The 23,092-nt window shown below is 36.0% G+C and overlaps 1 protein-coding gene across 46 annotated transcripts in view; it reads left to right on the top strand.

The window, feature by feature from the left end:
* Positions 1–23,092, top strand: part of CCDC91 (coiled-coil domain containing 91) — a 381,232-nt gene that overhangs the window by 197,591 nt on the left and 160,549 nt on the right. For 45 of the 46 annotated variants that reach the window (XR_014082453.1, XR_014082452.1, XR_014082451.1 and 42 more), the window contains one exon: positions 10,503–10,610. The exons of the other annotated variant lie outside the window; for it this stretch is intronic. Coding sequence is in view for 41 of the 45 variants with exons in the window: in XM_081591771.1 (XP_081447897.1) it covers positions 10,503–10,610 (108 nt within the window). In the remaining 4 variants the exon portion in view is untranslated. The remainder of the gene's footprint in view (positions 1–10,502; positions 10,611–23,092) is intronic. 46 annotated transcript variants of the gene reach the window in all.

The raw sequence follows: 23,092 nt of genomic DNA, 5'->3' as shown, positions 1-23,092 counted from the left end.
AGGCAAGAATGCTGGATTGGGTTGCAGTTTCCTTCTCCAGGGCATCTTCCTGCTCCAGGGATTGAACCTGTATATCTTGCATCTCTTGCATTGGCAGGTGGATTCTTTACCACTGTGCCACCTGGGAAGCCCAACCCAACCCAACAAACAAGTATTAAAAGACATTCCTAAAACAATACCAAAACATGCAAAGTTTATTAAAGATTTTATATTTACTACCTGATTTATTTTCTTCCCAATGTACAAACCAACTATATCTGAATATCTCTGTGTTGTTGTTGTTCATTGCCTAAGTAGTGTTTGACTATTTGTGACCCCATGAACTGCAACACGCCTTGCATCCCTGTCCTTCACTACCTTCTGGCATTTGCTCAAACTCATGTCCTTTGAGTTGGTGAGGCCATCCAACTGTCACCACTCATCCACTCTCACCCGCTTCTCCTCTTGCCCTCAGTCTTTCCAGCATTAGGGTCTTTTCCAGTGAGACAGCTCTTTGCATCAGGTGGCCAAAGGATTGGAGATTCAAGCTTCAGCATCAGTCCTTCCAATGAATATTCAGGATTGATTTCCTTTAGGATTAACTTGTTTGATCTCCTTTCTGTCTAAGGGACTTTGAAGAGTTTTCTCCAGCACCACAATTGGAAAGCATCAATTGTTTGGTGCACAGCCTTTTTTGTGGTCTAACTCTCATATCCATACATGACTACTAGAAAAACCATAGCTTTGACTATAGGAAACTTTGTCAGCAAAATGGTGTATCTGCTTTTTAATACAGTCTAGGTTTGTCATAGCTGTTTTTCCAAGGAGCAAGCATCTTTTAATTTCATGGCCACAGTCACCACGTGCAGTGGTTTTGGAGCCCAAGAAAATAAAGTCTGTCACTGTTTCCATTGTTTCCTCATCTATTTGCCATGATGTGATGGGACCTCATGCCACAGTCTACATTTTTTGATGTTGAGTTTTAAGCCAGCTTTTTCACTCTCCTCTTTCACCTTCATCAAGAGGCTCTTTAGTTCCTCTTCACTTGCTGCCATTAAAGTGGCATCATCTGCATATCTGAGGTTATTGATATTTCTCCAGGCAATCTTGATTCCAGCTTGTGACTCATCCCCCCTGGCATTTTGCATGATGTACTCTGCCTATAAGTTAAATAAGCAGGGGGACAACATACAGCCTTGATGTACTCCTTTCGCAATTTTGAACCAGTTTTGTTCCATGTCCAGTTCGCTGTTGCTTCTTGACCTGCACACAGGTTTCTCAGGAGGCAGGTAATGTGTCCTGGTATTCCCAGCTCATTAAGTATATTCCACAGTTTGTTGTGATCTACACAATCAAAGGTTTTAACATAGTCAATGAAGCAGAAGTAGATATGTTTTTTGAATTCCCTTGATTTTTCAATGATCCAGCATATGTTGACAGTTTGATCCCTGGTTCCTCTGCCTTTTCTAAATCCAGCTTGTACATCTGGAAGTTCTTGGTTCATGTACTGCTGAAGCCTAGCTTGAAGGATTTTGAGCATAATCTTTCTGGCATGTGAAATGAGCGCAATTGTATGTTAATTTGAACATTCTTTGGCATATATAATTAACAGTATTTTGTAAGAACATATATAATTTTTTTTGGTTATCATATACCAGAAATCTTGCTCACTCTTGACCAGACCCTTTGCAAAAATGATGAAGCACTTTGGTTCAGAAAGAAATAGATCCTTAAAGAGCAGCTGTGTTAGGAATCTCCTGTATAAAGTGACTGGGAGTAAGAGATCTCAGGTATACCTTAAGTAAGTTTGGAATCAGAGGCAAATTTTTAATTATAAATGTCTATAGGAAAAAGGAAAAAAACAGCAAATCAATAACTTAGTTATTCATATTAAAAAATTGAAAAATAACAAACTAAAGTAAAAAGCAAGCAAAATGTCAGGTAGAATAAAGTAAATTATACAGTGGAAAAGCAAGTGAGAAAATGAACAAAACCAATAGTTAATTCTTTGAAAACACAAACAAAATGAGCATACCTTTAGACCAATTGATCAACTAAAGCAGAGGAAAGAGTAGAAAATCAGGAATGAAAGAGAGGATATCAGTACTTACCAAAAGAAAAAAAAATTAAGGAATACTATAAACAACTGTATAGATGCTAAGTCACTTCAGTTATATCCAATTCTTTGTAACCCTGTAGACTGCAGCAGGCAGGCTCCACTGTCTTCCAGTGGGTTGCCATTTTCTACTCCAGGGGATCTTCCCGACTCAGCAATCTAATTCCCGTCTCTTATGTCTCCTGTATTGGCAGGCAAGTTCTTTATCACTAGCCCCACCTGTGAAGCCCACTGTGAACAACAACTGTATGCTGTGCGTGCTAAGTCGCCTCAGTTATGTCCAACTCTTTGCGACCCTGTGGACAGTATCCCACCAGGGTCCTTTGTCCGTGGGATTCTCCAGGCAAGAATACTGGAGTGGGTTGCCATGTCCTTTTCTTATTTTATTTTTAGTTAAATTGAAAAACATCTGAAAAAATTTTAAAAAAGCAAACTGTCTGGCTAAGTCCCTTCACTGTTCACCTGAAACCCCCACAACATTAATTGGCTATACTCCAATACGGAATGTTTCTGGTGTTAAAAAAAAAAAAAAGCCAACTGTGATAGTTTTCTAAGAAAAGCAAAATTGTATTTGATTTCAAATGACCGTTTATAGCAGTTTATTTATATGTACTACTGCAGTCCAAAAGCTAAACTAAGAATATAGATACAGACATAGTTATCATCAGTGTTTTAATAGTTGTTCTATGAATTGGCAAATAATACGAATTGGATATACTGAAATCATGATTCATTTCTTCAGTTCCTTCAAAAGTTATTTGTCTTCTGTTAGGTACTGTTGTAGGTAAAATGGATTCATCAGTGAATTAATCACAGATTCCTATTTCCTAGGGCTTAATTTTTATTGGGGGTATTTATTTTATGCTTTGCCTCTAGCTTATTCCTATTTGTAAATTATGACTTAGAGGATTGACTTTTAAAGTAATTTTAATTAATTAACTATTGCCTAAAATTAGCTATGAAGTAATCTTTTAAGGTTATGTGCTAAATGCTAACATGATATTAATGTTTCAGAGATCATCTGGTTCTTTAGACACATCTGCTCTGAAATCTGGACAAATAATTAAATTTGATGAAGCTGGAATGAGATCTGTAAGAATTGGGCTGTTTCAAGGGAAAAGAGAAATTCTGTGGATTTGTTGGTACAGTGGATTGTAGTTTGGTTTGCAGTAGTCCACTTGAGCTATAACTTCTCCGCTCACTTAAATTCCAGTGTATACTCCGTTCCATTAAAATGGTAGTGATAACCCTATACGCAAGACAGAATAAGAGACACAGATGCATAGAACAGTCTTGTGGACTCTGAGGGAGAAGGTGAGGGTGCGACATTCTGGGAAAATAGCATTGAAACATGTATATTATCATATGTGAAACAGAACACCATTCCATGTTCGATGCATGAGACAAATGCTCAGGGCTGGGGCAATGGGATGACCCAGAGGGATGGGATGGGGAGGGAGGAGGGAGGAGGGTCCAGGAAGGGGAACACATGTAAACCCATGGCTGATTCATGTCAATGTATGGCAAAAACTACTACAATATTGTAAAGTAATTAGCCCCCAACTAAAATAAATTTATTTAAAAAAAAAACAAAATAGTCTGTCTACTGCTTATGGGTATTGGTTGGTGTAGCAAGGTTTTTGACTTAATTTTGTTATTTTCTAGGCTAATCATTAAAGAATTTATAACATACTTTTTTTTCAAGGAGTTTATCAACCTTCACATGCTCTATTTTGCTTATTCAAAATTTATACTTGTGGAGTAGAAAGAATAAACATTTCTAGTCTACAATAATAAAAAAAAAAATCAGCTCTCTGTTAGGGATTAAATGTATTTAGCAACAGAGTTGGTAACAGAACTTGGTAGTTATAATTTAAAGCTTAGTGAACTTTCTAATGAATATTGGTATCATTAAAACTATGATTTTTAAAATATGAATCTCAATATAAGAAATGCCACTCTCCAAATAGCTATTGCATGTGTATGCTATGTACAAATAACTCTGTAAGAATCTGTGTGTGCTATATAAAGGTGAATATAAAGATAACATAGTTCCTGTTCTAAAGAAATCTATGATCTTGTTCACACCTTTAAAATTATTCTTGAAAAAATGTGGTCAGTAGTTTTCCTGTCTCCTAGGATGATACAGAGGATCTCGTAGGATTGAAGCTAAAACCTAAACATGTTGAAAATTAACAAAATATTCCCTGCTTTAGGTATCATTTTTTTCTTTATAGAATGTTTGTGTGCACCTTTGTTTTTCTGCCTCTATACATAATGAAAATCTTAGTGCTTTATTCGTGTTGAGAGTAGTTTAAAATAGCTGATAAAGGAAGTAATTCTTTCATGAATCATTTTTGTAGTGTTATATAAACCTAAGGGAAGGGCTCCTTGTGTCTTTGATATCTCTAGAGCTGATTAAAAAGGAAAAAAAGAATTAAAGAAAAATGTTAAGACTGATGTGCATTTTTGAACATAACTGCACAGGAAGTTGTAAGGCAGTTATTATAGTATATTACACAGGAGAATAAATATACAGTTATATATTGATAGATTTAGCTATAAAGCTTGTAGCTAGTACCACTATTTATTTCTATGTATGTCCACAGTGATTAATATTCTACTTCTAAGGACTGTTTTCAGACAGCACATCCTTTGTTTGGACGGTGGTAATAATAATTCCAGTGTTCAGTATTATCAGTCAGTCAGTTCAGTCACTCCGTCGAGTCCGACTCTTTGCGACCCAATAAACCGCAGCACACGAGGCCTCCCTGTCCATCACCAACTCCTGGAGTTTACCCAAACTCATGTCCATTGAGTCGCTGATGCCATCTAATCATCTCATCCTCTGTCGTCCCCTTCTCCTCCTGCCCTCAATCTTACCCAGCATCTGGGTCTTTTCAAATGAGTCAAGCTCTTTGCATCAGGTGGCCAAAGTATTGGAGTTTCAGCTTCAACATCAGTCCTTCCAATGAACACCCAGGATTGATCTCTTTTAGGATGGACTGGTTGGATCTCCTGGAAGTCCAAGGGACTCTCAATAGTCTTCTCCAACACCACAGTTGAAAAGCATCAATTCTTCGGCGCTCAGCTTTCTTTATAGTCCAACTCTCACATCCATACATGAATACTGGAAAAACCATAGCCTTGACTAGATGGACCTTTGTTGACAAAGTAATGTCTCTGCTTTTTACTATGCTGTCTAGGTTGGTCATAACTTCCCTTCCAAGGAGTAAGCGTCTTTTAATTTCATGGCTGCAATCACCATCTTCAGTGATTTTGGAGCACAAAAAAATAAAATCTAACACTGTTTCCAATGTTTCCCCATCTAATTGCCATGAAGTGATGGGACCAGATGCCATGATCTTAGTTTTCTGAATGTTGAGCTTTAAGGCAACTTTTTGACTCTCCTCTTTCACTTTCATCAAGAGGCTCTTTAGTTCTTCTTCACTTTGTGCCACAAGGGTGGTATCATCTGCATATCTGAGGTTATTGATATTTCTGCCAGCAATCTTGATTCTAGCTTGTGCTTCTTCCAGCCCAGCGTTTCTCATGATGTTCTTTGCATATAAGTTAAATAAGCAGGGTGACAATATACAGCCTTGACGTACTCCTTTTCCTATTTGGAACCAGTCTGTTTTTCCATGTCCAGTTCTAACTGTTGCTTCCTGACCTGCAGACAGGTTTCTCAAGTGGCAGGTCAGATGGTCTGGTATTCCCATCTCTTTCAGAATTTTCCACAGTTTATTGTGATCCACACGGTCAAAGGCTTTGGCATGGTCAATAAAGCAGAAATAGATGTTTTTCTGGAATTCTCTTGCTTTTTCGATGATTCATCGGATGTTGGCAATTTGATCTCTGGTTCCTCTGCCTTTTCTAAAGCCAGCTTGAACATTTGGAAGTTCATGGTTCATGTATTGCTGAAATCTGGCTTGGGGAATTTTGAACATTACTTTACTAGCGTATGCTGCTGCTGCTGCTAAGTCACTTCAGTCGTGTCTGACTCTGTGTGACCCCATAGACGGCAGCCCAGCAGGCTCCCCTGTCCCTGGGATTCTCCAGGCAAGAGTACTGGAGTGGGTTGCCATTTCCTTCCCCGGGGCATGAAAGTGAAGTTGCTCAGTCGTGTCCGACTCCTAGCGACCCCATGGACTGCAGCCTACCAGGCTCCTCCGTCCATGGGATTTTCCAGGCAAGAGTACTAGAGTAGGTTGCCATTGCCTTCTCCTACTAGCGTATGATATGAGTGCAATTGTGCAGTAGTTTGAGCACTCTTTGGCATTGCCTTTCATTGGGATTGGAATGAAAACTGACCTTTTCCAGTCCTGTGGCCACTGCTGAGTTTTCCAAATTTTCTGGCATATTGAGTGCAGCACTTTCACAGCATCATCTTTTAGGCTTTGAAATAGCTCAACTGAAATTCCATCACCTCCACTAGCTTTTTTCATAGTGATGCTTTCTAAGGCCCACTTGACTTCATGTTCCAGGATGTCTGGCCCTAGGTGACTGATAACACCATCGTATTATCTGGGTCATGAAGATCTTTTCTGTGCAGTTCTTCTGTGTATTCTTTCCACCTCTTCTTAATATCTTCTGCTTCTGTTAGGTCCATACCATTTCTGTCCTTTATTGAGCCCATCGTTGCATGAAATGTTCCCTTGGTATCTCTAATTTTCTTGAAGAGATCTCTAGCCTTTCCCATTCTATTGTTTTCCTCTATTTCTTTGCGTTGATTGCTGAGGAAGGCTTTCTTATCTCTCCTTGCTATTCAAATGGGTATATCTTTCCTTTTCTCCACTGCTTTTGGCTTCTCTTCTTTTCACAGCTATTTGTAAAGCCTCCTTAGAAGCCACTTTGCTTTTTTGCATTTCTTTTTCCTGGGGATAGTCTTGATCCATGTCTCCTTTACAATGTCACAAACCTCCATCCATAGTTCATCAGGCACTCTATCAGATCTAGTCCCTTAAATCTATTTCTCACTTCCACTGTATAATCATAAGGGATTTCATTTATGTCATACCTGAATGGTCTAGTGGTTTTCCCCACTTTCTTCAATTTCAGTCTGAATTTGGCAATAAGGCGTTCATGATTTGAGTCACAGTCAGCTCCCAGTCTTGTTTTTGCTGACTCTATAGAGCTTCTCCATCTTTGGCTGGAAAGAATATAATCAGTCTGATTTCGGTGTTGACCATCTCGTGATGTCCATGTATAGAGTCTTCTCTTCTGTTGTCGGAATAGAGTGTTTGCTATGACCACTGCGTTCTCTTGGCAAAACTCTGTTAGCCTTTGTCCTGCTTCATTCTGTACTCCAAGGCCAAATTTCCCTGTTACTCTAGGTGTTTCTTGACTTCCTAATTTTGCATTAGCTATGCTGTGTGGGGCCACCGAAAACGGACGGGTCATGTTGGAGAGGTCTGACAGAATGTGGTCCACTGGAGAAAAGAATGGCAAAACACTTCAGTATTCTTTCCTTGAGAACCCCATGAACAGTATGAAATGGCGAAGATAGGACACTGAAAGATGAACTCCCCAGGTCAGTAGGTGCCCAATATACTACTGGAGATCAGTGGAAAAATAACTCCAGAAAGAATAAAGGGATGGAGCCAAAGCAAAAACAACACCCAGTTGTGAATGTGACTGGTGATAGAAGCAAGGTCCGATGATGTAAAGAGCAATATTGCATAGGAACCTGGAATGTTAGGTCCATGAAACAAGGCAAATTGGAAGTGGTCAAACAGGAGATGGCAAGAGTCAATGTTGACGTTCTAGGAATCAGGGAACTAAGATGGACTGGAATGGATGAATTTAACTCAGATGACCATTATATCTACTACTGTCGGCAGGAATCCCTTAGAAGAAATGAAGTAGCCATCATAGTCAACAAAAGAGTCCAAAATGTAGTACTTGGATGCAATCTCAAAAACGACAGAATGATCTCTGTTCATTTCCGAGGCAAACCATTCAATATCATGGTAATCCAAGTCTATGCTCTGACCAATTATCGGTGAAGAAGCTGAAGTTGAACGGTTCTATGAGGATCTACAAGACCTTTTAGAACTAACACCCAAAAAAGATGTCCTTTTTATTATAGGGGACTGGAATGCAAAACTAGGAAGTTCAGTATTATAGGCCCACTTAAAAAAAAAATCTTATTATGGCAATACAAAGATTTTTAGTATATGGCACCTGCCTACTTTTCTACATTTTCTGCCATTCTATCTGCCTCCAGTCTTAAGTCCAGCTAGTCTTCTTTATTTAATGTTCTCTGTGAATAGCAATGAGCCTTTCAGTCAGGCCTTGGGCATCTCTTCTATCTCTGATAAGCACCTTGCACCTTCTGTTTTCTAGAGAATTCTTCTCTTCAACAATCTAATGACCTCAGTGAGGACTGACTTTTTTAATCTTTCTGTTCCTGTTATCTACCTTTATGTCCTTTTTATAGATGGATGTATTGAAGTAACCGAATGGGGCTAAGATGAGAGGCTTGAACTATGTGAAAAGCTGGTCATTTGTGCAAAGCTTTTTTCCATGTTCCATAATTACAGTTTTGCCCTTTACATGATTTATTATCCTATGGTGCTCACTTCCTTGAAGTTTGGAAGAAAATGAGTATGTAGTTTACAAATTAATCAGCAAAGGAGAAAGTACTGTTCATTTGTGTTTCTTAATTATGATGAGGTAGTATTATTTTATTTCATTAATTTACCTGTCTCTCTAAAGGATATAATTTACTAACAAATCACAACTTGGTATTAAAACTGGGATTATTTGGAATCATGGTGAATATGGAAGTGAAAACAATCCTTTCCATTAAGCGAAACAGTTCTGCCATAACCCAAGTCCCCCCAGAGAATGACATTTTTCTCTCTACAAAAGATGCCATGAATGTAACCCAAGAGAACTGGCCATAAATCTACCATCCTTTAAATTCCAAAAATAGTGTTATATTGTACCAAAGGTAAATAGAAGCTTTACATTGTCTAGCCAGTTTAAATTTTAATGTGTTTTTTTTTTTATAAATTATCATTATAGATACTTTAGAAGACGTAATATATAAATGAAAAGCTGAAGCAATTCTGTTAAGTAGTTCTTTTTATGTTGGTTAAACTGCAGTCAGAGCTTTATTTTCCTTTACTAACTCACTGGTAATTCTGCAGCTTCAGAGTGACGACTGTTGAATTATAGGAGTAGAAGCATCATGAGACAGTTTAACATTTGTAAGAGAAAGTTAATTATTTGAAGATTTTGTGACTTATCCAGAGGTTTCAAAAATATTTTTGTCTCAGTTTTTAAAAATACATGCATATTTATTTAGCCTCTTAATGCATGTTGTTTCCAACCAAGTAAGTCTGTTTTCAAAACAGAGATTATTTAAGAGATTTGGCATATTTTTCTTTTCTTGGTGAATGTGCCAAAGGTCTGTTTTCTATAAGACATGTGTCTGTTTCAACTTACTATTTTGATTATGAGTAGTTTATTATCCAGATAGACCTTCAAAAATAGAATATTTGCTGAAGACTTCTTATGCATATGGTGAAGTGAATATTTTAGAATGATTCAAGATTTATAAATAGCATGTAAAATAATATCGAGAGCACATTAACTATAATGTATAATGCCTTAAAAAAAAGGAAAGAGGATAATATTCTAAGCATCGCCAATAAGGAAGTAAGCGGGCGGAACATCTTCCAATGCTGATTTGGCTTCCCTTAGAACAGTGTTAACATCTTTATATTTAAGTGACTGAGGTTCCAGTGTTTACACTGTCCACTTGCGTTTGTCTAGTCTCCCAAGTTTTATTACTTCTTATGAATACTGCCTTGAGATTCTGCCATCCACACTTTGCCTTACACCTTTTCACATTAGGGGCGTGCACTTCCTGGGGGGGCAGTTTTTTTCATGATTGAAACTGCTCATAGTTTCCATCTGCTTTTACTTGACTTGTGGTCTTAAAGATCATGCTTGGCCCATGGGATATTACAGTGTGCCGAGAGGATGTGGAGTTTTGTCAGCCAGTGAAATATGTCTGGTTTTTTCTCTCTTTTCTTTTTTTCTTCAGCAGCTTTCATATGCTTCTCATCCTGTGTGGTCTTTGCTAAACTGAATTTATATTTAACAGAACTGTTCACCCTCTTTATCATCTTCTATGACTTGGCCTTTTTAACAAGAAGGTGTGTGGAAGGAATATCTGAGACAAAAAACTATAGTTTTGGCAATAGGAAAACCTAAAACCAAAAGATTAAAGTACTGTTATATATGAATGTGCTTTAATATTCACAAATGTGTATTTTGTAATGCAGAAGAGTATCATATTTCAGACATGTACATCTGTCAAAAAAATTTCTCATGCCAATAGTAGATTCCAAGTTTTGTCTGTGATCCAAATAACATTTTTGCTTGTTTTTAGGCACTACTACAATCTTCAGTTAAGCAACAAGTAGAAGCTATTGAAAAGCAGTACATTTCTGCAATTGAGAAACAAGCACACAAGTGTGAAGAGTTGTTAAATACTCAGGTAATAAAATTGCACATCCATTATATATTTATACTTTTCTTCTGACTCTCTTCGCCTGAGAGCTCTATGACTGTTTATTCACTTTCATGCCATTTACTTTCCTTGATGTATTTTGGAGAAAAAAAATCTGCTGATGTAAAATCAATGTTAAAATTTGGGAATTTTATGATAGACTAAAAATAGGACTAAAGGCCTAAAATATGTGAATATTCCCCAAATTAATGATAATTCTTATGCTGATTTCTGGACTATCATATTATTTATCAAATAGCAAAAGCAAAAAGAGATGACTGTAAATGTATTTTGGCATGTGAAATGATTTGTGGTATAAGATTTATAAATAATATTTGAATTTAAGTACGTGTTTGTGTTTGATTTACCTTTCATTGCTTATATGTATTTATTTCTATTTTAATATTTTCTTGTGATTTTTTTGTTTCTTCTTGATTAATGTCCTAGAAAGCATTGCAGACATGATAAGTATATTTACGTGAAATAGTCAATTGAAAAGCCTGTATGTATGTGTCATAGTATAAATAATATGTGCAAGAAGTTCCCAGCTACACTTTTGAATAACGTGAAGCTTGATGGGTGAAAATAAAATCAACCTTTTGTAAAAGACCTATTTCATATTACAGGAAGAAAATATAATAATAGAAAAATTAGATCTAGAATTTAAATGAAGATTTGTAAACATGCCACTTAGTCCCCAAGATTGGGGTCAGTTTGGTTCAGTATTTTCAGAGTCTTTTTAATAAGTAGTTTGGAATAGGAAATGAACAGAAAATTTTATAAATTTGATAAAAACAATTACACTCTCTTGGCTGGTAGAATACCAGGTTGTCAGAGATAAGAAGGATATGTCTGTATAAATGTACAGAAAAACCACAGAGAAGAGGAGGTTACAGAACTGTGAAACAGCATAAGGCATGTATTAGCCAGGCCAGGCCATGTTATGCCTTAAACACTCTGACTTCAGACAGCGAAGTCTGTCTTTAGCCAATTCTCTGTATACACTGAGGCTGCTTTGAGGGCTCAGTGTCATGATGTCCTCACGATGGAAACTAGTCTGATAATATAAGCTGAAACTCCAATATTTTGGCCACCTGATGTGAAGAGCTGACTCATTGGAAAAGACCCTGATGCTGGGAAAGATTGAAGCCGGGAGGAGAAGGGGATGATAGAGGATGAGATGATTGGATGGCATCACAGACTTGATGCACATGAGTTTGAGTAAACTCTGGGAGTTGGTGATGGACAGGAAGGCCTATCGTGCTGTAGTCCATGGGGTCGCAAAGAGTCGGAAATGACTGAGCGACTGAACTGAACTGAACTGATGCTTAATTCTTTACCCTTTAAGTTTCAGAAATTTAGACAAAGGAATTTTATTCCTACATTTTATTTAGATGGTTTTAACATCAGGGAGCAGCATGAAAGCATATACACTACCATAAGTAAAATAGATAGCCAATGGAAATTTGCTGTATGACTCAGGAAACTGAAAATGGGGCTCTGTAAAATTTTAGAGGGATGGGAAAGAATGGGAAATGGGAGCGAGGTTCAAGAGGGTTGGGACATATGTATAACTATGGCTTATTCATGTTGATATATGATAGAAACCACAGCAATATTGTAAAGCAATTTTCCTGGCAATTAAAAATAAATAAATGTAAAATAGGATATGGTGGAAGAAAGGTCATGTAGATTTTTAGTGTCTTTGTGAACTTACAAGCCACTTATGGTGTTTTTTATTCTTTATTTGTAGTTGAATTGAGGCAACTATGTAATTTCTTTGTGCCTCTTTTTAAAATCTCTAAATTAAATTTACTTATACTGCCTCAACAGGGCTATGTAAAGATAAATGAAGCACAGTGCCTAGAATATAGTACTACTCAATAACCAGTAGCTGTAATTACATGGAGAAATATCTTGATCAGTTCCGTTGCGATTACTTTTATGTAAAAGAAGTTCATTCTTCTAAAACAAGAAATAGTTCACTCATCCATTGTTGTGTCTTTTTTATTTTTGGTTTCCTTTTTGAAAGAATAATTAGATATTCAATCTAGCTATAATTTCTATTAGCATTTGGCAGGCTTATTTTTTAAAACACATTATTTTTGCATAGTTCAGTTCAGTTCAGTTGCTCAATTGTGTTCTGCTCTTTGCTATCCCATGTACTGTACAGTCCATGGAATTCTCCAGGCCAGAATACTGAAGCTGGTAACCTTTCCCTTCTCCAGGGGATCTTCCCAACCCAGGGATTGAACCCAGGTCTCCTGCATTGCAGGTGGATTCTTTACCAGCTGAACCTGAAGATTGGTGGATGGAAAACTTTATGTCCCTATAGTTTTGCCTTTTCTATACAATATCATGTAAATGGAACCTAGTAGTATGTTGACTTTTGAGACTGATTTCTTTCACTTGCTATAATACATTTCAGATGCCTCTATGTTGTATATTTACCATTAGTGTATTCTTTCCATTGCTACATAGTATTCCATTGTATGAATGTGCCACAGTTTGTTTCCCCATTTACCAGTTAAAGAAAATTTGGGTTGTTTTCAGTTCTCAGTGATTATGAATAAAGGTGCTATAAAATATTTATGTGCAATTTTGGAATAAATGTAAGTTTTCATGTAAGAACTTTTAGTATCTGGGTTGTTAGGTAGTATCTGCTTAACTTGATGTCAGCTGTCAAACTGTTTTTCAAAAGTGGTAGTACTGTTTGTACACCTACCAGCAATGTAAGAGTGTTTCATATTATTTTATCAGCTCTTGGCACAGTGTTTGGTTGTTTTAATTTAAGCCATTCCAGTAGTTGTGTAATGGTACCTTATGTTTCTAAATTAATTTTTACTGGAGTATAATTGCTGCACAGCACAGTGAATCAGTTATACATATGTATATGTTAATGTAGCCACTCTTTTTAAGATTCTGTTCCCATATAGGTCATTACGGAGTATTGAGTAGAGTTTCTTGTGCTATACAGTAGATTCTTATTCGTTATCTATTTATGTATATAATAGTGTGTATGTCAATTCCAATCTCCCAACTTATGCCTTGTCCTCCTTTCCCCTTAGTAACCTTAAGTTTATTTTCTATATCTATGACTTTGTTTCTGGCCCATAAATAGGTTCATTTACACTACTTTTTTAGGATTCCGTATGTGGTTTTAGTTTGCATTGACTTACATTTAATATGTATTAAGTTATATTCAGTTTGCATTTGACTAATAATTTTAAGTATCTTCCTGTGCTTATTTATCACCTGTACATTTTACTTAATGAAATATCTGTTCTTATGCTTATTTTTTATTTTGGATTCTTAATTTCCTTATTTTGTTTTGAAGACATTTTATATACTTAAGGCTTTTATCAGATTTGTCATTTGTAAATATTTACTTTCTATTCCTTTAACAGTGTCTTTAGGAAGAGCAGGAGTTTGTAATACCGATGAAGTTCACTTCATCAGTTTTCTTTCTCATGAATTATACTCTCGGTGTTACACAGAAGAACTTCTTACCTATCCCAAGTCAAAAGATTACATTTTCATCTAGAAGTTGTAGGCTTTACATTTGAGTCATTTTTGTGTATGGCATGAGGTATAGATCAAATTTTTTTTCTTTTCATGTGAGTATCCAATTGTTCTAGCACCCTTTGTGAAAATCCTTTTCTCCATTGAATTGCCTTTGCACTTTTGTTGAAAATTAATTGCACATATGTGTGTGGGTCCTTTTATGGACTCATGCAGTGGGTACTTTGTATTTATTTGCCTGTCTTTGAGATTGCCATGACTTTGTAAGGATGCTTAAGTACTTTGTCATGCTTTTCTATACATACTCTGTACTTTGTCTATTGGAGTTCTGTTTAGCTATTTATATAATCAATGAAAGTGCTGGAAAGCCTTCATTTGCATCTGTCACTCTTAGTATCTCTATCATTTTAGGGCATGTCAAATGCTTATTGTAAATCATATGATTATTTAGGAAGTTATTGAAGATTTTTGGTTGCCACCTTTATTGTGTAAGAGTACTATAATTACATTGAAATAATCAAAGTTTAGTTTTCTCAAATTCAAATTCATTTAGTTATGCTAATTCATCAATTTTTGGTAATTATTTTTTCATACTGCTGCTTGTATGAGTAAAACTGTAGGTATCAAATTTCAAATTTTATAAGAATTCATTAGTTGCAGATATTACTAATTTTTAAACTTAATTTCATATATAAAACATTTTAAAACAACAACATTAAATTTTAATACTTTCATATGAGTTATGGTGTTACTATTCTAATCCATTCTTAGCATGTCGTCAGGATCACTTGAATCTCATTATCATAAAATAAGCAGAAAAAGTGTGCCTTGAGACCCATCTATCTGCCAGGAAAAACACATTTTATTACCTGCTAATTATTGTCCCAAATGTATATAAGTGATATGTTCAGGTTGTAGATAGCCATAAAATTATTTTTCTCTCTTACCACATACTTCACTTTTCTTTATTCTCTACGTGTAGTAAATTTAAGAGAGTGAATAAAGAGGTGAAATTTTAAATTGAAATCTACTACACAGAAAATAGGAAGCTTACTTCCTCTTTTTCTTGAATATATTGTTTGAGAGAATAGGCCAATCATCATCAACATTTAAAATACTGTAAGTAATCTTTGGACTTCCCAGGACTTTGACTCAGTGGTAAAGAATCCAATTGCCAATGAAGGAGACACAAGAGTTTCAGATTGGATCCCTGGGTCTGGAAGAATCCTTGGGGAAGGAAATAGCAACCTGCTGCAGTATTACCTGGGAAATCCCATGGACAGAGGAGCCTAAAGGGCTACAGTCCATGGGGTCGCAGAGAGTCAGACAGGACTGAACTTGCATGCACATACAAGTAATGTTTACATAAGAAGAAAGCTGTGGAAAGAATAGCCTTTCTCATTACTTGGGGAGAAATTTGTAGTGATCAAAAGAAGAAGGTAGAACTTCTTAATTCCTGGTTAATTTTCTTAAGTCCTCTGTTGTATTTTGTTTTTACTTTCATTACTCTTTCTTGGTGCAAAAATCACTTTTTCACAGAGAACATTGGTAAAGGAGAACAGAAGCCCTAGAACAGTGAGAAGATTGCTGCTGTGCACCAGTCTGCTGCTGCTGTGTCCATAATTGCCTGTCCAGGTGAATTGTGATCAAGGAACTTGGTAAATGAAAGGGATGAAACATTGCCTGTAATCTTTTGAATTTTAAAAGAATGTGCTAAATACTCTAGATCAGGGGTTCTCGACCTTTGGGCCACAGACTGGAAGTCATCAGTGGTCTGTTAGGAACCTGACTGCACAGCTGGAGGTGAATGGCAGGTGAGTGAATGAAACTTCACCTGTGTTTAACAGCTGCTCCCTATTGCTCACATTACCCCCTGAGCTTAGGAAAACAAGCTCAGGGCTCCCACTGATTATTCATTATGGTGGGCTGTATAATTCATTCATCATATATCACAGTGTAATAATAATAAAAAAAATTAAGTGCACAATAAATGTAATCATCCAGAAATGACCCTCCACCCTGCAGTTTGTGGAAAAATTGTCTTCCATGAAACTGGTCCCTGGTGCCAAAAAGGTTGGGGGCTGCTACTCTAGACTACAAATGCAAAAGTATTTGTAGTAACTTTCAGAAGTTACTTTTTGTAGTAACTTTCAGAAAGGTTATTTCACAAACTGGTGATGAGATGTTTCCTAGTGTGATTGTATAATGGATTGTTAAAGAAGATTGGTAACTTCTGGAACCAAGATTGATTTCCTAATAAAATAAAATCTGGCTAAACTTATCCTTTTGGAGGTCAGATTTACTAGATAAGAAAGGAAAATGGGACAGAACAGATTATCTCAAATTTAACAAATTAAGTCTCTCAAAAGCTCATTGTGAACTAAAGTATGAAATGCATGAGGGCAAGGGCAATAGATAAAATTTGGCTAAACGGCCTTGCCAAATATATAAATATTTAGGTTAATATCCACTTAGAAGAATGATCTATAGTGGGATGCCACAGTGTTGCCCTAATGGGTCATCATTTCTTGAAACAGGCCTTGCAAGGAATTCAAATTTGAGTTTAAATTCAGAATGTTACTTCTAAGCTAGATTCAGACAATCCTTACAGTGAAACAATGCTTTGAGTATCCAGGTACTATAACTGTATTTCATATTACATCAAATTTCTGATTCATGAGTTTTAAAAAGGTATCAAAAATAATGATTAGCTCTGCAGTCTGAATTATTAAATTGTTTATATGATAGAGAATCCATTGAATATAAAGATCTTTCTTATGTCTCCATTTTTGTCAAAATTGTTACTTAGAACACGTTTTTAAAGTCTCTGAGCAATGAAAATAAGTTTAATGGGTTGAAACTAGTTTAACTTTTCTGGATTAAAGTTATTTATTATTATTTCTACTTTCAATACTTTATTTTCTAAAAGTTAATACAAGTATTTCATAAGAAAGTATTTCTACTCAAAGAATTAATTTTATCCAGAGTGGATATTTTAAAGAAAATATTAATATTTATAAAGGAAAATACCCAGGATATTAGTTTACAAAAATAAAATATTTTTCAAAAAAGTTATAAATGTGAAGTGGTTTTTAAAATATCCACATTAAGGGTTGGAGTAAACAGCCTACTGCTTTATAAAATATTCTCATATCATATCCTTAAATTTAGCAAAAGATATTTATGAATCTAGACAAGTGAGAATATTCTAAATCAACAAAGATAATGTCAAATCTGCTCATTCCCCTGTGTATCTGGATCTCCATTCAGCAAATGCACAGTGAATCCAAATTAAATACAGTTTCTTGAATCACAGAATCCTTGGATCAGAAATGAACTTAAAGGAAATATTCTGACTACTCATCCAATGCTTGAAACCCCTCTGTAAATTACTCATTAAATGATCATCCATATTATGAGGAGGTTACTCGAGTAAAAAGAAATTTGCTACCTGAAGGAAAACTTGTTGTTTAGTCTCTGAGTTGTGTCTGACTCTTTTGCAACCCCACGGACTGTAGCCCTGCCAGGCTACTCTGTTCCTAGGTTTTTCCAGGCAAGAATACTACAATGGGTTGCCATTTCCTACTCTAGTGGATCTGCCCAACACAGGGATCAAACCCACATCTCCTGCATTAGCAGGCAGATTCTTTACCTCTGAGCCACCTGGGAAGCCCATGAAGGGAACACTGTTCACTCACTATCCCTTTATATTGGGTTGAAGTATATGAAATAGTTATTTTTATAGGTAAAAATGGTCTAATATAGCTGATTTCATATCAACACAATACAGTTAGATGAAACCTAATACCTTTGTATTTTCATGAGTTAAACTGTTTCTTTCTAGTTTTAATACATTGACCCTAGTTCTGTAAGGATCCAGAATAAGTCTATTCTTTCTTCATATAACAGTCTTCCAAATAGGAAACTTATTTCAAGTACCTTCAATTATTCTTGTACTCTTTGCCTTTATGTCCCTTCAACCCTGTATCCACTGGCCATTAAATATCTTCCTATTTGAATACAACCTTTTAAAAGTATGATACTCAGTACTAAAGGGAATTATGTGATATAAGTTGAAAAAGAGTGGGACGTCCCTCTTCCCATTGTTTTTTTGAAAGTTAATTTCAATTACATCAGACTAAAGTGACATTCATTTTTAAAACTAGCCTTTAAAACTTAGTGTTAAATACAGAACACCATTTTGAAAAATATTTTTTGTGACCCATTAGAGTATCTCAAAAATATTTTTCATAAGATACTTAAGAGTTTTCCATTTATCCCTATCATGTTCTAACCACTGTAAAGCTTTAAACACTTTGGTAGTATGAGCAGCAATGAAAGAAGAAATAAATAGGTAAAATGAGGATTGAAGTTCAGATTATACAACTGTCAGATTTACAGTAAGTAGAATGTCCAAAAACTCATGTACAATTACACTAAATATGTACATGCTTTAAAAATTTTACTCTATTAACTAAATTCGGTATGTTTCATTTGTGTTAAAATGAGTGGAACAAATAATTAGACAGTCTGGCACAGAACTTACATGAAGTTTTTGCTGTTACGCCCAAAATAGTGATCCTATAAGCTCTCCTCAGAATAGAAGGACCTGGAATAAATGGAAGGCTCTATAGTGCAGCAGCTACCAGCCAACAGCTACCAGCTGTTTGAGATTAGTCAATTCTGTTTACCCTATGTGCCTTCCTGCTAAAACCTGTGAACCAAAGGCTACTGGGAACTCGCCTTCAGTCTCAATGTGGTTTAAAGCTTGCTGCAGCAAAGCTTGATACATACAAAGGGGACCATGTATGTCTTGAGGTTAGGGACAAATAGTGATAGAATGAGAGTGTTATAGGTCATTGAATGGTCTTGCAAAGATTTGTCAGAATTTATTTTAAAAGTTGCTCATTACATAGAAACAAATGAAAATGAAAACACAACAATAAATGCAATAACCCAAAACCTATGGGATTCAGTAAAAGCAGTGCTAAGAGGGAGATTCATAGCAAAACAAGTCTACCTCAAGAAACAAGAGAAACATCAAATAAAAACCTAACTTTACATCTAAAGCAACTAGAAAAAGAACAATCCCAAAGTTAGAAGGAAAGCATAAAAATCAGAGCAGAAATAAATGAAAAGTAAATGATGGAGACTATAGCAAAAAAATCAAAAAGACTAAAAACTGGTTCTTTGAGAAGATAAATAAAATAGACAAACCATTAGCCAGACTTATCAAGAAAAAAAAGGGAGAAGAATCAGATCAATAAAATTAGAAATGAAAATGGAGAAATCGCAACAGACAACAAAGAAATACAAAAGATCCTAAGAGACTACTATGAGCAATTATATGCCAATAAAATGGACAACTTGAAAAAAATGGACAAATTCTTAGAAAAGTACAACCTTCCAAAACTGAACCAGGAAGAAATAGAAAATCTTAACAGACCCATCACAAGCATGGGAATCGAAGCTGTAATCAAAAGTCTTCCAATGAACAAAAGCCCAGGACCAGATGGCTTCACAGGTGAAGTCTACCAAAAATTTAGGGATAAGCTGACACCTGTTCTACTCAATCTCTTCCAGAAAATTGCAGAGGAAGGCAAACTTCCAAACTCTTTCTGTGAGGCCACCATCACCCTAATACCGAAACCAGACAAAGATGCCACAAACAAAGAAAACTACAGGTCAGTATCACTGATGAACATAGTTGGAAAAATTCTCAACAAAATTCTAGCAAACAGAATACAACAAACATATTAAAAAGATCATAAATCATGACCAAGTGCTTTATCCCAAGGATTACAAGGATTCTTCAATATTCACAAATCAATCAATGTGATACACCATATTAACAAATTGAAAGATGAAAACCATATGATTATCTCAATAGATGCAGAGAAAGCCTTGAGAAAATTCAACACCCATTTATGATAAAAACTCTCCAGAAAGCAGGCATAGAAGGAACATACCTCAACATAATAAAAGCCATGTATGAAAAACCCATAGCAAACATTATCCTCAATGGCAAGTAATTGAAAGCATTTCCTCTAAAATCAGGAACAAGACAAGGGTGCCCACTTTCAACACTATTTTCAACATAGTTTTGGAAGTCCTAGCCACAGCAATCAGAGAAGAAAAAGAAATGAGAGGAATCAGATTGGAAAACAAGGAAAACTCTCACTGTCTGCAGATAACATGAATCCTCTACATAGAAAGCCCTAAAGACACCACCAGAAAATTAGTAGAGCTAATCAATGAATATAGTAAAGTTGCAGGATATAAAATCAACACACAGAAATCCCTTGCATTCCCATATACTAACAATGAGAAAACAGAAAGAGAAATTAAGGAAATGAACACATTCACCATTGCAATGAAAGGAATAAAATACTTTGAAATAAATTTACTCAAAGAAACAAAAGACCTATGTATAGAAAACTATAAAACACTGATGAAAGAAATCAAAGATGACACATATAGATGGAGAAATATACCATGTTCATGGATCAGAAGAATCAATATAGTGAAAATGAGTATACTACCCAAAGCAACCTATAGATTCAGTGCAATCCCTGTGAAGCTACCAACGGTGTTTTTCACAGAACTAGAATAAATAATCTCACAATTTGTATGGAAATACAAAAAACCTCGAATAGCCAAAGCAATCTTGAGAAAGAAGAATGGAGCTGGAGGAATCAACCTGCCTGACTTCAGACTATACTACAAAGCTACAGTCATCAAGACAGTGTGGTACTGGCACAAAGACAGAAATATAGATCAGTGGAACAAAATAGAAAGCCCAGAGATGAATCCACGCCCCTATGGACACCTTATCTTTGACAAAGGAGGCAAAAATATACAATGGAGAAAAGACAATCTCTTTAACAGGTGGTGCTGGGAAAACTGGTCAACTACTTGTAAAAGAATGAAACCGGAACACTTTCTGACACCATACACAAAAATAAACTCAAAATGGATTTAAGATCTAAATGTTAGACCAGGAAACTATAAAACTCTTAGAGGAAAACATAGGCAGAACCCTCTCTGACATAAATCACAGCAAGATCCTCTGATCTACCTCCCAGAGTAATGGGAATAAAGGCAAAAATAAATGGGACCTAATTAAACTTAAAAGCTTTTGCACAATGAAGGAAACTATAAGGTGAAAAGACAGCCTTTAGAATGGGAGAAAATAATAGCAAATGAAGCAAATAACAAAGAATTAATCTCCAAAATATACAAGCAACTCATATAGCTCAATACCAGAAAAATAAATGATCCAATCAAAAAATGGGCCAAAGAACTAAACAGACGTTTCTCCAAAGAAGACATACAGATGGCTAACAAACACATGAAAAGACACTCAACATCACTCATTATCAGAGAAATGGAAATCAATACCACAATGACCTACCATCTCATGCTGGTTGGAATGGTTGCCATCATAAAGTCCACAAACAATAAATGCTGGAGACGGTGTGGAGAAAAGGGAACCCTCTTGCACTGTTGGTGGGAATGCAACCTAGTACAGCTGCCACGGAAAACAGTGTGGAGATGCCTTAAAAAACTGGAAATAGGGGGGTGGGGAGGGAGGTAAGAGGAGGGTTCAGGATGGGGGACACATGTACACCCATGGCTAATTCATGTCAATGTATGGCAAAAACCACTACAATATTGTAAAGTAATTAGCCTCCAATTAAATTAATTAACTTAAAAAAGAAAAAAAAACTGGAAATGGAACTGCCATACAACCCAGGAATCCCATTGCTGGGCATACACACAGAGGAAACCAGAATTGAAAGAGACACCTGTACCTCAAAGTTCACTGAAGCACCGTTTACAATAGCTACAATGTGGAAGCAACCTAGATGTCCATTGGTAGATGAATGGATAAGGAAGTTGTGGTACATATACACAATAGAATATTACTCAGCTATTCAAAAGAACACATTTGAGTCAGTTCTAATGAGGTGGATGAAACTGGAGCCTATTATACAGAGTGAATTAAGCCAGAAAGAGAAACACTAGTACAGAATGTTAATGCATATATGTGGAATTTAGAAAGATGGTAATGACAACCCTATATGCAAGACAGCAAAAGAGACACAAAATTAAAGAACAGACTTTTGGACTCTGTGGGAGAAGGCAAGGGTGGGACAATATGAGAGAATAGCATTGAAACATGTATATTGCCGTATGTAAAGTAGATGAGCACTATAGCAGGGCACCCAAAGCTGGTGCTCTGGGACAACGCAGAGCGATGGGGTGGGGAGGGTGTTGGGAGGGGGGTTCAGAATCGTGGGACACATGTACACCCACGGCAGATTCATGTTGATGTATGGCAAAACCCACCACAATATTGTAAAGTAATTAGCCTCCAATTAAATTAATTAATTTAAAAAAAAAAGAAAAAATTCCTCATCACTCCTTGGCCTTTGGCTAAGATCAAATGTATTTTAAAAGTTGCTGTAACAATCTGTGATCTTTAGAATACATGAATCCTTCTAGAGTTACTGTTAGGTTAGTTTTTCTATGCTCTTGGGAAGGATGGGTGTGAGAAAAATGTCATTAAAAGATTTGAGCTTAGATAGTCTGTTATGTGCATCATGGTTAGGTCTGGCACAGTTTGTTACTTAAGTATGTTTTGAAGAATATGGTTTTGTTTCCATTCACAGTTCTCCCTGTTGGGCTAACTGTCCGTAATATTATTTTCTGCTTTATCAGTATAATTGTAATATTTTCATTAAACGTAGGTGAAGAAAGTTAATCATGCTACTCAATTCTTGGCTTATTATCCTGTCGTGTATCTTACCAGGCCCTTCCCTATGTGTGTGTCTGTGCCTGTGTAAGTGCATATATGTGTACATTTATACAGTTATACAATTTTTATCCTTCTTCCCTACTCCCAGTGCCTTCCCCCTAATTGAAGGAACCATTTTAATATGTGT

The sequence above is a fragment of the Giraffa tippelskirchi genome, chromosome 4 (genome assembly GCF_054371585.1).
Source record: "Giraffa tippelskirchi isolate mGirTip1 chromosome 4, T2T-mGirTip1v1.2.pri, whole genome shotgun sequence".
Taxonomy (NCBI): domain Eukaryota; kingdom Metazoa; phylum Chordata; class Mammalia; order Artiodactyla; family Giraffidae; genus Giraffa; species Giraffa tippelskirchi.
The sequence above is the reverse complement of the archived record's forward strand: the minus strand, read 5'-3'. Positions and strand labels throughout refer to the sequence as shown.